This window comes from Lygodium microphyllum, chromosome 14 (assembly GCF_053477565.2).
Source record: "Lygodium microphyllum isolate KBCC chromosome 14, Lygodium_microphyllum_v1.1.10, whole genome shotgun sequence".
Taxonomy (NCBI): Eukaryota; Viridiplantae; Streptophyta; class Polypodiopsida; order Schizaeales; family Lygodiaceae; genus Lygodium; species Lygodium microphyllum.
In genome coordinates, this window is record NC_141148.1 from 1,053,599 (window position 1) to 1,068,969 (window position 15,371).

The following is a 15,371-nucleotide window of genomic DNA, read 5'->3' on the forward strand; positions in this document are numbered from 1 at the left end:
AGGAGGCCTGGGGTGCTGTCATTCTGGCCTGGAAGCAGCCCGCGTTTTGCATCGGATTTTACGGGGCTGCTCCTGGAGGGTTGGGGATGATCACTACAGCCTATACACTGCTTGGTTGGTTGCTCTTGAACTTTCTTCATCATAGAGGAACAGGTGGTGTTTGTCTCCTTGTTATGAAAGTGGTTTAGATCCTTTTATTGGAATGGAACTTTGTAGTAATTTTGAAATTGGGGAAAACAAGTAGAAAAGCTTCTCAAAGTTATCACTCTTTAGATATTTACAAATATTGGGATGAAAACTCTATATTTAAGGAGCTCTTGGAATAAGCTAACTACTTAATCCCTTTTAAGAGTTTCCAAAAATAACTTATGAAAAGCTTGTCAAGAAACTTACACATAGAAAGATATTTGAATTTGATTCTTAATAGGCGGGTAGCATACTAGGATGCTTCTTATCACATTGCTCTGTTGCATACACTAGATGACTTGCTTGTGCTATAGCAATCCTTAATCATAAGACATGAACATCAAGGTTTGTACAGCTAACATTCCATGGAAGAGAAGGGAGCAAGATTTGGGGCTGATTACCTCCATGGAAGCTTGCAAGAAGCTTGAGAGATGAGGAGAGAGAAGACCCTCCCTGAAAAGTAACCCCAACTAGACTTTCTTCTAACTCCTGTGACCACGGTTACTAAGAGTTTACCTTCAAAATGGGCCAAAAATGACCCACGAGCTACCAAAGTCGGTCTTCCTTCCTCCAAACTTGGTCCAAGCTACCATTAATGCTCCTATCTGCAATCCTTGTGGTCCAGAAATCTTTGGGAACTCCCCTACTGCTCTCTATACCTGTGTACCTGTGACTCAAAATTCCATGTGACTAGAAAGTTGTAACTAGGTAAAATGAAGGACTAACTGGGACCAAGAACCTAGGCTCTGATGCCAATTCTCAAGGAGAGGGACTGGGAGACAGAAAGAAGAGAGAGAAGACTACAGAGAAGAAGAAGAAGAAGAGTAGAAGAGAGAGAAAGACTAGAAATGGAGAGAGAAATACTGGAAGAGACGGAGAGAAGACATGGAAGCTTGGAGAGCAAGGTGAAGGAGAAAGAAGACTTATATTAATTATCTGATAATGAAAAACTAAGTCTCTCTCACCTTATATACCAATTGTGTAGCTAGTATTTCCCCGTTATTAAGTCCCCCTCTCTTACAAGAAAGTTCTAGAGAAGAGGCTTGAGTCAACACTTACATCAAAATCGCTTATGTCATCACTTATATCAATGATACTTATGACATCAATGATGTCATCATCTAAAAGCATTCTATTAACCTCCTCAATTCTAGTATAAATAGGGGTCTTGGGCTACAAGCCCTTCAATCTTACCAACACTAGTTGTGAGGCTCCTACAAGGTAAGTCATCTTCCGGTTCTTGTCTTGTTCTAGTTTTGTCTTGTATCCTATAGTAATCTCCTCTTAAATCCCCGTTCATGCACGGGGACTACGAAAAAGCCGAGACATTACACCTTCTATCTTTCAAGAACAAGGAGAGGGGTGCATGTAGCCAAGGAAATCAAGGCAATCGATTGTAGATCTATCATGCATAGGTTGAATCCCCATCATTCACCCATTTGACTACTTGCTGTAAGATTCTCATGTGAGATAAAATAATTTGATTAAAAATGAATTAAAAATATATGGATATGGTTTTCTAAATGCATAAACAATCAAGAATTCAAGGAAAATGGAAGTTTTGGATCAAGAAATTACTCTCATATGTCTATTAGAAAGAAGCTTTAGTTTCATGGGAAAACATTTGGACAACCAAGCGTGGCTAGATTCAAGGAAGTTTAGTTGGTTTTTGGATTGCTCAAGAGGAGATTCAGGTCATGTATTCAATGCATAAGAGCATAGGGGCAGCTTGTTATTCTAGATGCTGGGTGTCTGCTTAGCTAGAAAAGCAGTGGATCTACTTGTTGTTTGAATCACAAGTCCTGCTTGCTATCTATGGGCTATATAGTGCATCAAACTACTCTAGGAGGCTATTACTAATGAAAACAACCTATTTGAATGCATTTTGGTGAGTTGGGATATCTATGCCATTTTCCCAAGTTTTTAATATTCTAGAAGTTGCATAAAATAATTTTTATAAAAAAAAACATTCCATGTAACCTTTGGAATAAGGTCCAACAAGGTAAAGCCATTTTCACACTACAAAGAGAAGGTATAAGTGTTCTAGAGGTGGTTTTGCTTGAGATAAACAACCAAAAAACTACATTAAATTTTTCCAAAAAGATTGGTATGCATTGAAAAGTGCTCATGATGTTTTGGTATTGCTTTTGCTATTAGTTGGTAATTGTAGTGAGCACTCAATTTTGCAATTTGTTGATCTTTCCTGTAGTTGGTGGTATCTTAGTTGCTTGTTCTTTTATATTGCATGATTATAGCTTCCCTTTTGACTTTTGAAAAATGCATTGTTCAATATTGAAAAGTTTAGTGATATAAAATTTTCTTTTTGGAAAGAGAAAATCTATAATATATTATTTCAAAGGATATGGAATGCTTCTTTTGTAATAAGAAGGAACATATAAATAAAGATTGCTACAAGTGGAAGAACAAGAAAAAGGCAAAAATTTGAATGAGGATGATAGCAAACCGGAAGAGAAGCCAAAGGCAAAGATAGAGAAGATTAATGCATGTAGTAGTGATAATGGAGATGTCTTTATGTTTCCTCTTTTAGTGGTATATTCTTGGTTGCCATGAATAATGGCATGTCATAGAATTGGATTTTGCATTACTCCATGTCACTCCTCATAGAGAGTGGTTCATCATACTTATGACATTGATAAACGATGATGCATCCATCTTGATAACAACTATGCATGGGGCGTTGTTAGCACAAGAGATGCACACTTGTCACTGCCAAAGGAATCACCCTTTTGTCTTATGGAATGTATGATATATTCCAGACTTGACTAGAGCTTGATTAGTATTGGATAACTCAATGACTATGATTACAAGGTGATCTTGAAATATTGCAAAGGGTCTCTTATTATTTCCAAAGGGCATAAATCTAGTACTTTGTATATTTTGTATGTTTCTAAGATCAAAGATCATGTTTTAGCTATCATCGAACTGCCATCGGTTTCTTTATGGCAACCCCATTTGGAGCAAATGGAAATTACTAGAATGAAAGCTTTGTGATATTTGCATTATCTTTTGTGTTTTGACTTTTCAAATCTAGGTTTTTGTAACCATTGTTTCCTTGGTCAACAAACTAAATTGTCTCATAAAGGAGGTGATGGTACTAAAAGATCAAAGTGTTTGGATTTGGTTCATAGTGATTTGTGTGGGCCTATGCCTACTATGTCATTAGGTGGACCTTCATATTTTGTCACTTACATAGGTGACACCAATAGGATGGTCTGGGCTTACGCACTTTTTAAGAAGAGACATGTGCTAGATGTATCCCTAATGTTCTTGGCATTTACAAAGAATCAATTGTGCAAAACATTTAAGTACTTAAGAACTACCAATGGTAATGAATATACTAATCATGTATCTACAAAATTTAGAGAAAGTTGTGGTATCAAAAGAGAGTTGACAGCTCCTAAAGGTCCTACTCAAAATGATATGGAAAAAAAGATGAGCAAACCCATTCAAGAAAGGTTCCATAGTCTATTTTCTAATGCTAGTCTCACTCGTGAATTTCGCAGTGAAATAGTGCACATGATTAATAGGTCTTCTAGTCAGCCATTGGATAGTCAATGGCTCACTAGAAGTGGCTATTCTATAGGAACCATGGTCTAGAAAGAGGCCTATTATGATCACTTGCCTATCTTTTGCTATGAATCATTTAAGCATATATCTAAGGACAAGCAAAGTAAACTGGATCCTAAGTCCAAGAAGTGTATCATCCTTGCATATGGGGAGTCAAGAGAAATGGATTATCACTTATGGGATCCCAAATCTAAGAAGGTAGTATGCAACCCAGATGTCACATTTAATGAGGATAAGATACATAGGCATCTTGTTAAAACACTCGAGATCCACAGGGTAGTATTCTAGATGGATGGACAACCATCACATAGCGTAGTATGTATAGCCTGTTCCACATTATGCAAGGCTTGGATAGCTAGCTAATGTTGTGGATAGGTGGATAGCCTCATTTTACAAGATAGACATGTGGGGCAGAAAAGGCCCCTATTAAGCTAGTTTTATGGTAGTCTACAAGGGTTTCTAGATGACTAGATAGATATACCCCATCGCTAGACTATGTCATGGTTGCGTCTTGTAGTAAGCCTTCTTATAATGATGATGCTATAACTAGGGATGAAAGTGATAAGTGGAACAAGAATATGCAATTAGACATGGATTCTTTAGCCAAAAATGCTACTTGGGAGTTAATTTCTTTGCCTAAGGGAAAACATGTTACTACCATGCAAGTGGTCTACAAGTTGAAGGTATCTCCATCTAATACATAACCTAAGCCCAAGGCAAGATTAGTGGCCAAGGGATTCAAGTAAGAGAAGGAAATTGACTTTGATGAGATATTCTCACCAGTAGTCAAGATGAACCATCTTTTGTATAGTACTTACACTAGTTTTCAAGAGAGACATGGAGCTTGATTAGATGGATGTAAAGACAACTTTCTTATATGGAGATTTACGTAAGGACATTTATATGCAACAACTTAAAATGGTTTATTGTGGAAGGCAAGGAACACTTGGTGTGTAAGATACATAAGAGCTTATATCATCTAAAATAAGCTCCCAAAGTATCATAAGTTTAATGCAGCCTCTAAGATACACTAAAAGTGAGACTGATTACTACCTATACAATAGGACGACTATGGATGGTAATATTCATTTTGACTCTAATATGGATGACATGTTGATTTTTGGGAAGTCGGTCATGGATATGGATACTCTAAAGAAAAGAAAAGGTTGCATGAAACCTTTGACATGGACTTCAAGAATGCTAGTGACATGCTCGTTATGTTGGATAGAGACAAGAGGATACTATATTTGTCTCTAAAGGAATACATTAGAAAGATAGTGGAGCATTTCAATATGGAGAGAGGGAAGGTTGCTATTGTTCCATTGCCTCCATATTTAAAACTTATCCAAGAGGATAGCCCCAAATCAAATAAGCAGAAGACTAAGATGGCCAAGGTTCCTTATGCATTCACAATGGTAGCTTGATGTACGACATGGCTACTACATATCTAGACATTGCCTATGTAGTGGGCATGGTTAGTCGGTATATGGCAAACCCTAGTAAGAAGCATTGCGAGGCAATAAAGAGCATTACAAGATACTTGAATTGTACTAAAGCTATGTGCATATGCTTCAAAAGAAAAAATGCATCTATTCTTGGATATGTAGATGCTAATTTTGAAGGCATTGTAGACCCTAGGAGTCTACTACAACTTTTATCTTTACTTCCATAGGAGGTGCAATCTCTTGGGTCTCTCAATTGCATACGGCTTTCTCTACCATTGAGGCCTTCAAGGAAGCTATATGGCTTACTCATCTAGTGAGAGACTTTGGTATTATAAGAGAGGTACCTACATTGCTCTGTGCTAGTCAAAGTGCCCTTTAATTGGCATGGAATCCTATTTTTCATATAAAGACAAAGCATATTGAGGTGAATTATCACTTTAGCAAGGAGGTGCTTGAGGACAAGCACGTTGAGCTTGTCAAGGTCCATACAAATGATCCCTACAAATCTTTTCCTCCCATAAAGGTATATTGTCTTTTAAGTGCAAGATTGTTGGGACAAAGACCAATGGCCACTAGCAAGGAAGGTTGCTCTTATATAAATACACATTGTATAGGCCTCGTATAGGCATATATAAGTGAAGATAACAAAGAATAAGAGTACCATTCTTTGTACCCATTAAACTCTCTCTCTCTCTCTCTCTCTCTCTCTCTCTCTCTCTCTCTCTCTCTCTCTCTCTCTCTCTCTCTCTCTCTCTCTCTCTCTCTCTCTCTCTCTCTCTCTCTCTCTCTCTCTCTCTCTACCCTTTTACACTCCACAGCCTTGACTCTGCATGCCACATTACTTCTCTCTCATTTCTTTGGACTACAAAAACAATCTCTCATATATTTAGGCTCAGATAGGCCTCCGAACATTAGCCATTTGTCCACTCATTTGATAATTTTGCAAGTTCTTAAGGTGGTGGTAAAGAGGCAATGCTAAAATGTTGGGTCTATGCCCTTTATTTCAAAATAATCATAACCAAAACATCCCAGAATTGTTTTAATAAACAAAAGGACATTTTTTTAAAATTAGTGCCCATGCAATATATTTCCATGGTTTTTAAGTCACCTTATTTGATGAGGTGACAATAACTAAACCATATTTTTTGGCTTTAGATATGTTGTGGAGTTACCTTGTATATTCTCGCTCATGATAGAGGATTTCATGAAGAGCCATTGAAGCTAGTTTGTCCTTTTTGACATATCATGTCTCATGGTTCCAATTAACACCTTTCTTGATGGCATAAAGTTAATCAATTGCATAGACATCCACCTTAGATAGGTAAATCATATCCTTATGAGTAGTAAGAAATGCTTCCCCTCCATCTTCCTCCAATCCTTACCATGTTGATGGTTTTTGTAATGTATGGTCAATCTTTGAGTACCATTAAGTCAACTCATCGAAGAAGGATTTGCTCTTGCTAATTTCCCCTTCACAAAAGTGATTTGATCCTTATCTTCAAGGATTCAAGGGCAACACAAACTCAGAAAAAAACACACACTAGCATCGCATATATCTAGCATCACCAATGGAACAATAAATGGTACTTTCAACACTAAGGGAGGGGATTTGAGGATGTCAAAGGATCATGAGTGTTGATCCACCATCCTTACCAAGAATGGTGTTGGGTCTCGTTGTAGGCCATGCCCTGGGCACATGGAAGTGGTAATAATGTTGATACATGAGCCCATATCCAAAAGTACCAAGGGAACAGAATTGCCTTGGAAATGGATAATACTAATAGGGATCTTCTATTGGTCAAAAGGGGAAACCCCAAAACCCTAGATCCTTATCTAGTGAGGGAAACCCCTTAGCCCATTTTAATGTCCCTAGATTGCCATAAACTCTATAACTTGTTCACTACATACCTTTTTTGAAATCTACCAAATATAGATTGTTAGTCAAATTATATTCCAACCTTACATATACTTACTTACAACTATGTATGTATGTACTAATCGAAAATGAAATGGTTAGTGCCCACACAACTATAATGCGTTGCTATAAAGATCTCTATGTGTATAATTCTGGTTTATAGCTAACATATCCAAACCACTCAACAAATGCTGACATACCCTAGAAAATAATAAATATACTCGCAAATTATGAAATGTAATTGCATGTTTGAAGGACATATAACACCTAATATAGGATAAAATGCCCAAACCTACTACCATGTGTAACAAGACACATGACATACACTTATCCTATGGCTCCACTCAGCACAACGTACATTTTCCAATTAGAAACCTACAAAAGATAATAATGGTGAACAAGGATAATATAGCTCAAAAGAAAGTGGTAAGAGCACCTAAGCACTGGTAGTGGGGGTGCCTATGTCCCTTAGATCCCAACCAACTCATAGGAGACTACACATTAATCGAGGTCCATCCTTGAGATCCATCAATATGGGCTCATCAACATTAGAAATACAAGGTTCTCCTGCCTTATGTGTCCCATGGGTCTCATGAAGGTGTATGATATTGCCTTAAGTCAATGGGTCTACCAATCACATGTAATGCAAGCAATGAGTGGATGCCGCTATTGTCTAGGAACAAGATTATCATTGATTCCCTCTACTATATGTTGGGTTTCCTATCCTTATCAATACCCATCAACTCATAGAATCAAGATGCCTTGTTTTTTACACTAAGTCCACTATAACAAGTATAGCCTCAATGAGACTCTTATAACCCTCCTAGGTTTCCCATCCTCATCTTGGAGTCTATCTTCTCAACATCCTAGGTTCTACAACTTTGGGCGTCATCCTCAAGCAACATTGATCCATGTCAAGCAAGTTAAAATTAGGGCCTTACGTGCATAGATGTCACCCATGTTTGCATTACATCTATGCACATAAGGTCCTAATTTTGACTTCCAAACCCTATCCAATGCACTTGTATATTCTCATCCTATGGAGCATAACTCTATTGTATCAAACCCCATAACTCTATTTTCCAACCCTATCCAACGCAATTGTACATTCTCATCCTATGGAGCATAAAAGGGGTGGGGATTTTCATCATCAACTACCCTCTGTATAGTGTCAACATGATTATCATGATCATGATCATGGGTCTCCTCATCTATGTTATCATAATGCTCAACCTCCTATGACTCTATCTTATCCTCAACAACCTCCTCAAACAACTCATTATCATTCTCAAATTCTACCTCCTCAAGACTATGCTACTACCTCAAGTCAATGGGCTTGACGTTTGGATAAAAAATGATTGGCTTATGTAATGCATGTAGTGAGCCACCGCCTCTATTGCCCAGTCCAAGGCTATCCTTGAATCTCTCTATAGCAAGTTGGGTTTGCTATCCTAATCAATACCTATCAACTCACAAAATCAAGATCCCTTATCTCTAGAGTCTACTACAAGAGGTAAAGCCTCAATGAGACCCTTAAAACCCTACCTAGGCTCCCCTTCCTCATCCTTTAGGTCTACCTTCTCAATGTCCTAGAGTTTCCACATCTCTCAACAAAGACCTACTAATGGTTTCTCATGCTCTACTCACTAGGGTTGACTCGTGCAAACGTGGCTGCCACCTAAGCACGTAAGGCCCTGATTTTGAATTTAAAACCAAATGCACACCCCATAACTCTATTCTCTAATTCTATTCCATGTACTTGCACATCCTCATCCTATGATGCATAGTTTTTTGTATGACAATCATATGTCATACGCAAACAGGTATAAAAGTATGATTGGAGTATGATTTAGGCCGTGGGGCTGAATCATACCTTGCCCTAATTTCAATTTTTAAAAACAATAAAAATGTATTTAGAGTAACTAAGATAATAAGCTAATTAAAAATTAGAATTTCAATATTCCAATAACTTTAGATTCTACAAAATAGTCACATCAATAAGGCATTCAATGATCAAGGCAAAAGATTGATTTGCTAAAGAAATTTTGATACTATCATAGGTAGCCAATATCTTTTTTGGTAAAATGGTCAAGTTTTGAGCCTTTCTTAGTCGTTGTCGTGCACCTGTATCTCACTCTCTGCATAATCCTGCTCAGGGGTATGCTCTGGCTCTGCATCTGCATCTAGATAAGCATTATAAACATTGAGATTCAAGTCATTGAGCACACATACTATCCTCTTCACTCAGGATAGGCATCATAATACTAGATGTTCATGTTAATCTTTCCATTCCCCATCATCTCCATGGGTACAATAGATTTTTTAACCAGCATATATGATCCATAGTTGGCCGCCTCGTACAAATGTGGATAGCCATGGGTTCTTTAGTATATGACACATTGGATATCCTCATATGAAAGTACTACTCTCCACGATAGGCATGCCCCTCAATCACTCTCTGCATGAGAGTATAGTTATTCCCTCTCTCTGATGGTCTCCTCGTCATAATGGGTATCATATGAATGATGGGTCTCCCAACAATGGCTGTTATAGCCCCTACATGATCTATGAACATATTCCTCCTAATAAGCACAATGTCCTTGACCGTCATGTTGTCCATAACAATTGTCATACAGTAGGTGATCTCTGCAAGGACTAGTACCATCATATCTCCTATCATAAACACCAACCCACCCATAATCGTCATATGCATACCTAGAGGAAGTTTTTCAGAACAATGCTGAAATGAAACCCTTGCTTGCAAAAAAAACAAATGGGCAGCTGTAATTCAACAAATGTTACACTTGATAACTTGTGTCAGATTTGGCTCAATTGATTCTTGCTCATTATTATAGTTTACAGAAGACACAATTGAATTTATATCTCTTACTATATTTGTACATTGAAGGTCAGAGCCCAGTTGCGAATTTGAACCCACTTACCATCGTTATGACGCTGACATTCCATATTGTTAGAGTTAAGTAAGCCTCAGTGAAGCAGGTTGCCCTTTTGTTCTGTATGCAAAATTACTCTTATCATGTGCAGATGTTGTGGAGCTCCCAATTATGACCTTATGCGCTGACATTCCATATTGTTAGAGTTGAGTAAGCCTCAGTGAAGCAGGTTGCCCTTTTGTTCACTGTATGCAAAATTACTCTTATCATGTGCAGATGTTTGTGCAGAGCTCCCAGTTATGACCTTATGTCATGCTTTGAGCTATCAACCGGAAAAACCTCTCCTTGTGACACAGTCCATTGTTTTCTATTTTGTTCTTGAGACCAGCCTTTCAGGCCTAGTTGTAGAACTCCTTTCAACCAAACAATTCTGCTAACCAGCTCTTCTAAGGCCATCATTGCAGAGCCCACTTTAACATCTTCAACATCCAAACACTGGCCCTCCTGAAGTAGTGCATCAAGGTTTTGATTGGAAAGGCTAGGAAATACACACTTTGTCAGTGTCTTATTGCTGCTGTCTAGGATTGGTGGTGCAATGTGTTTTAGCATATGGTAATTAGAAGGCTGCTCAGTTGCCTCATTTTCATCAACCTGTGAGATTGAAGTTTGAGACTTCAATGTGGTATGGTGTTCTCTCCAATCAGTCTTATCCTGACTATTCCTTCCTTCCTGGGATCCGTGAAAACCTGCCTGCAACTGCTGCCAATCCACAATTTCACTGGCAAGGCTATTCAAATGAGATTTCCTGGGAAAAGATACGATATTAGCATCCACAATTTCACTGGCAAGGCTACTCAAATAAGATTTCCTGAGAAAAGATACAACATTAGCATAAAACTAGATTCGATTCTCCGACACATCGAGCAAATAATCACAAATATATTTACACATGATTCATTGATAGAGTAACATCTCTCTGAACCATGAGGAACCAACCTTGTCACCTCCTCATTGTTGAAACAGCTAGATATCCTTGTTTGCAACTTGTTGCCATCCATCATTACAGGACACTCTATTTCTTGCCCATTTCTAGAGCCTCCTTTGTTGATTTTGAAGTGGCCGCCTGAATGAACAGCATCATTACTTCTCTCGAGTGTGCCAGCAGAGTCGGCAGCTTTTCTCTTCAACTGTACAGTATTACCCTTTGAATTTTGAGCGCCCCTATCATTTGCAGCTTTGAAAGTTTGTTGCTTCACCATAAAAAAGTGCTCTTTCTTGCCAGCTTCCAATGACACCTTGTCTCTTGCCACCATAAAACTAGATTGTGACTGCAATAAAACAAGCAAGTTGCTTGTAAAAAGATCGAGTTACATACAATTTTCCCAGCTATAATTTATATACTTTTCCAGCTAACCCTGGAGCACTAAAAGCAAAATATTTTAGAAGTGCTGATATTAGCAGTTTAATCTGCCTAGGACAGTTTTAGCTTGTTTGGTTACATTCAGAAAAGTACAAAGTGTGCAAGTGAAAGAGACAGCTTAAATAAACGAGCATTATAAGACAAAATAAAAGACTCAGATTGAACAGCAACTGTCCATTGCTACCTTCATGCATGGCACGGTCCATAGTTGCTCCACAGACCAGTCCAAAGAAGGTCGGATGTCTTTTATCACTGCTTCATAAGTTCCTCCCTCACCTACTGGAGACTTTGGCAGCTCTATCTAATAATTCCACAGATCCAAGTGATCAGTTTAAATGTAATATTTATGGGAGAGGGAGAGTAAGCAGTAAAGGAAATTGAAGAGTTTGTGCGTAATGCAAGATGTCATGAAAACTCCCTGTTTCTGTCCTGATGTCTATACAAGCATATATGTTCATCAGATCATGTCCCATGCATTCAAGTACTGCAATCATAATCATTTTAATAACAAATTGATGGAAATTGCCAGCCCATCACAAACCAAATATGGCCTGCCATAAACTTACGAGGGGGCACCTATTTCCTAGAGAGCACATGTAAACATCGGACATAAGATAAGGGAGATTACAAAAGCTATTGTCATTTCTCAACATTGGAGTCACCCTTCATGATCAAAAGTCACATGTATATTGATGATAAGGACTGCAGGATCAAACAGAATGACCTGTGAGAAATGAAGTTTACATGAACATGTTTTGGACAGCACAAATGCTATGGCAAGGATGCTTCTGTAGCTGCCATTTCCAGGACTTGTGTGTGTGAGAAACATGAGGGCTTAAGTTCTAACAAAGAATGTCCAAGAGTGTATGAACACGAGTTAACACATGAAAGCTTAGAATGACTGGAGATCAAATAACAGAGTAATGAATGAACGATAGCAATGCTCGAATGTAGCCCAACCAAAGGCAAAGTCTCAATGCAAAGGCAACAGGGAAACATAACAAGCCTTTGTCCCTAGGGGAGAGCTGAACACGGACTAGCATAGTCATCAATGACACCACAAATAGCCAAAGTGTATTTGGAGCAGAGGCAGAGGCTGAATGGAAAGGCAAAAGACAAACCGTAGCATGTCTATGCATCTTTAGGAGTGGTTCAGAAGACATGCTGCAATTTGCACAAAGAAAACACAGAATATACAAACACGATAAAAAACACAAAAAAGGGAAGTGTTTGTTCTTGACAAGCAGGACACAACTCACCCTCGATCACAGCCTGAGGTGAATTCTTATTTCCATTACCGTTTCCATGCACGACAAGCATCATACAGGGAGAAACACCTTACAGTTGAGACATATTCCAGGGAATGTGCTTCTGTATATCCACCTCAAGATCCAGAGAACACTGTAAAACCTTGGGACTATGATCACATTCAGAAATGAAATGGCCCAATTGGCCACATCTAAAGCATAATCAAGTTACAGCTGATTTTGACATTTTCTCAAGAACAAAAATCAGAAATTTCTCTCTTCTCAGCTTTCTCTCTGCTTTACAAGAATTTCCTAAACAGTTCCCAGCCATTTTCAAGGCTTGGTGAAGAGCAAATGTGTTTTTACTATTGTAAACCGTAATTTACGGTCATAGTTGTTAGGTACGAAAGGTACGATACACTACGGTACCATAAAATACGGTACTAAATGGTACCTTAAGATTTTACAAGGTACGGTACAATATTAGTATGACAAAAAAAATAATTTGGTTATTTTGGACAAAAGATAATAGAATAGAGATTTCAAGACTAAATAGCAATGCTATTAGAGTATATAAGATGAGTACTTGCGGGTAACATGCCAAAACCTAATGCGGAATGCGCAACATGCGCTACTGCTGTCACGAGGACGTGAAAATTTGATGCTTTGCTTATGTTTAATTGACATTTGATTAAAGGATTAATCAAATGTGCAATTAATAGATGCACATGTGAGGTGCAAGCTACTTTTTTTTTACAGTTGAAGGCCCAAGGACCCTGTGAAAAAGATGGGTGTCAAAGGCAAAAGTTGTAACAAGTTATACTTGTTAGGTTCTTAGGTGAACTATGGTGTCAGTTTGCCCCTAGGACCATTATTGGCCATTAAGTGTTAGTGGTGACACTAGGGACTAGGCATTAATTAATGGATTAATACTTGTCCAAGGGTCAATTAATGCATGGGACCACTTTGGGTTGCAAATGGCCTAGCCAATTAATTTTTGAATGGGCAAGGTCAATTTTTTGGGCATGGATTAAGGGCTGAATCAATTTTCAAAATTAATTAATTCTGAAAATTAATTAAATGGCTCGAAATTACTGAAAATGGATTAAGAAAGCTGCCACTTGGCAAAACTTTCCCATGCAAGTGGAGGAAAGGCTAAATAGGGCTGAAGGGAGAGGAAAATCTCATTTTTTCATTTTGGAGCTGTTGGAAAGAGGTGTTGGACTGTTGCTGCCAGCTTTTGGGGCCATTTCCCAACCATTGAAAACCATTTTGGTGATGGAGATTGCATATTCTTGACCTTGAGAAGCTCGCAATTGCTGCTGATGCACTTTCTCCTGAAGATCACAGTCTCTCATGCTCCTATTGTTGTTGGTGTATCCGTTTGGGGCTAGTACAGCAGGGCAGCAGCTGATTTTGATCAATTCTTCGTGACAAATCTCAAAATTTTCTCTCTTTACAGCATTCTCTCATCTCCTTCGACCTATGCTCAGCCATTCTTAGCAATTCTCAACCATTTGGAGGAGATTTCAGCCATTTTTGGTGGGCTGATCTGTAATTTCTGTAGTAAACCCTAATTTACAGCAAAAATTAGGGTTTAGCAAACACCTTGGGATCCGTGCCAGAGATTGAAGGCTCAAGGGACTGAAATCAGCAGCTGATAATTGAAGATTATCAAAGGATTTCAAGAGCCAGCCCATCCCAAATTGATTTGGGGCAGCATTTGGCCAGCCAAGGGTCAAATTGGAGAAGAAGTCCTGGGTGAATCAAGGGGCAAATGACCCAAAAGGCTTGCTGGCCATTTAGGTCAAGAAGAGTAAAAAGACCTCATCTCAAGTGAGGCGGATAAGCATGGAGTCATCTCCCTCAGAAACCAGCTACTCCCCTAATTACTCAAGTTCCTCCTCCTCCTCATCAACTTCTAGTTCCTACTTTCTTAGTTCTAAGTCTCGTACAATCCGCAAACGGACAAAGAGGGACCATAAGAGAAGCAAGCTTAAGAAGACTAAGACTTTCAAGTCTGGGGATAAGGACATAAAGTTTGACTCTTACTCTGATAGCAGACAGCCTTTGTGTAACAGGAAGCTAAAAACGGCCATTCTACCTAGCTAGGAGCATGTGAGGGCAAGTAGCATCACTAAAGCAAACCCTTGGGCCATTGGGAGGCCCAAAAGTAACTAATTTAATGAAGACCTCATGTGATCTTGTATTCCAACAAAAAGCAAAGTCATGATTGTCAATTTATGAAGCCAATATAGTGTATTGCGCATCTTTACCCACTTCATGTTTAAAACCATGAGAAATTGTTCCGTCTCTTTGCCTCCAAGTGCATTACCACCAATTTGCCACCTTTCGAAAAAGTTGTGACCCCTCCAAAAAGCTTAAGCAATCCAACATCTGAAAGTAAGCACCATAACACTTAACCATACTCCATGAGTACTGTCTACAAAGTGAATCTCTCTAGAATAAGGGACTGATTAAACCATAAAGTAGTGAGATGGGAATAAGAAATGACTTGCACATTCCCTCCACTGGCAAGACTAGCAAAGCATGTGTGATTTAGACTTGACATATTTACATAGAACTCAAGTAAGTGGTGGCATTATGCACACAGATACATGTAGTAGAGTGCAAATAGGACAACGCAAGTGCAGCACACACAAAATTGAATTGCAT

At 38.5% G+C, this 15,371-nt stretch overlaps 1 protein-coding gene across 4 annotated transcripts in view; it reads right to left on the bottom strand.

Moving 5' to 3' along the window:
* Positions 1-9,904: 9,904 nt before the first annotated feature.
* Positions 9,905-15,371, bottom strand: part of LOC148025255 (uncharacterized) — an 86,170-nt gene continuing 80,703 nt past the window's right edge. For 2 of the 4 annotated variants that reach the window (XM_087692257.1, XM_087692254.1), the window contains 3 exons: positions 11,633-11,749; positions 11,025-11,356; positions 9,905-10,833 (listed from right to left, as the gene is read on the bottom strand). In XM_087692257.1, coding sequence (XP_087548383.1) covers positions 10,326-10,833; positions 11,025-11,356; positions 11,633-11,749 — 957 coding nt within the window. In that variant the 3' untranslated portion in view covers positions 9,905-10,325. The remainder of the gene's footprint in view (positions 10,834-11,024; positions 11,357-11,632; positions 11,750-15,371) is intronic. The other 2 variants (XM_087692255.1, XM_087692256.1) reach the window with 1 other exon arrangement.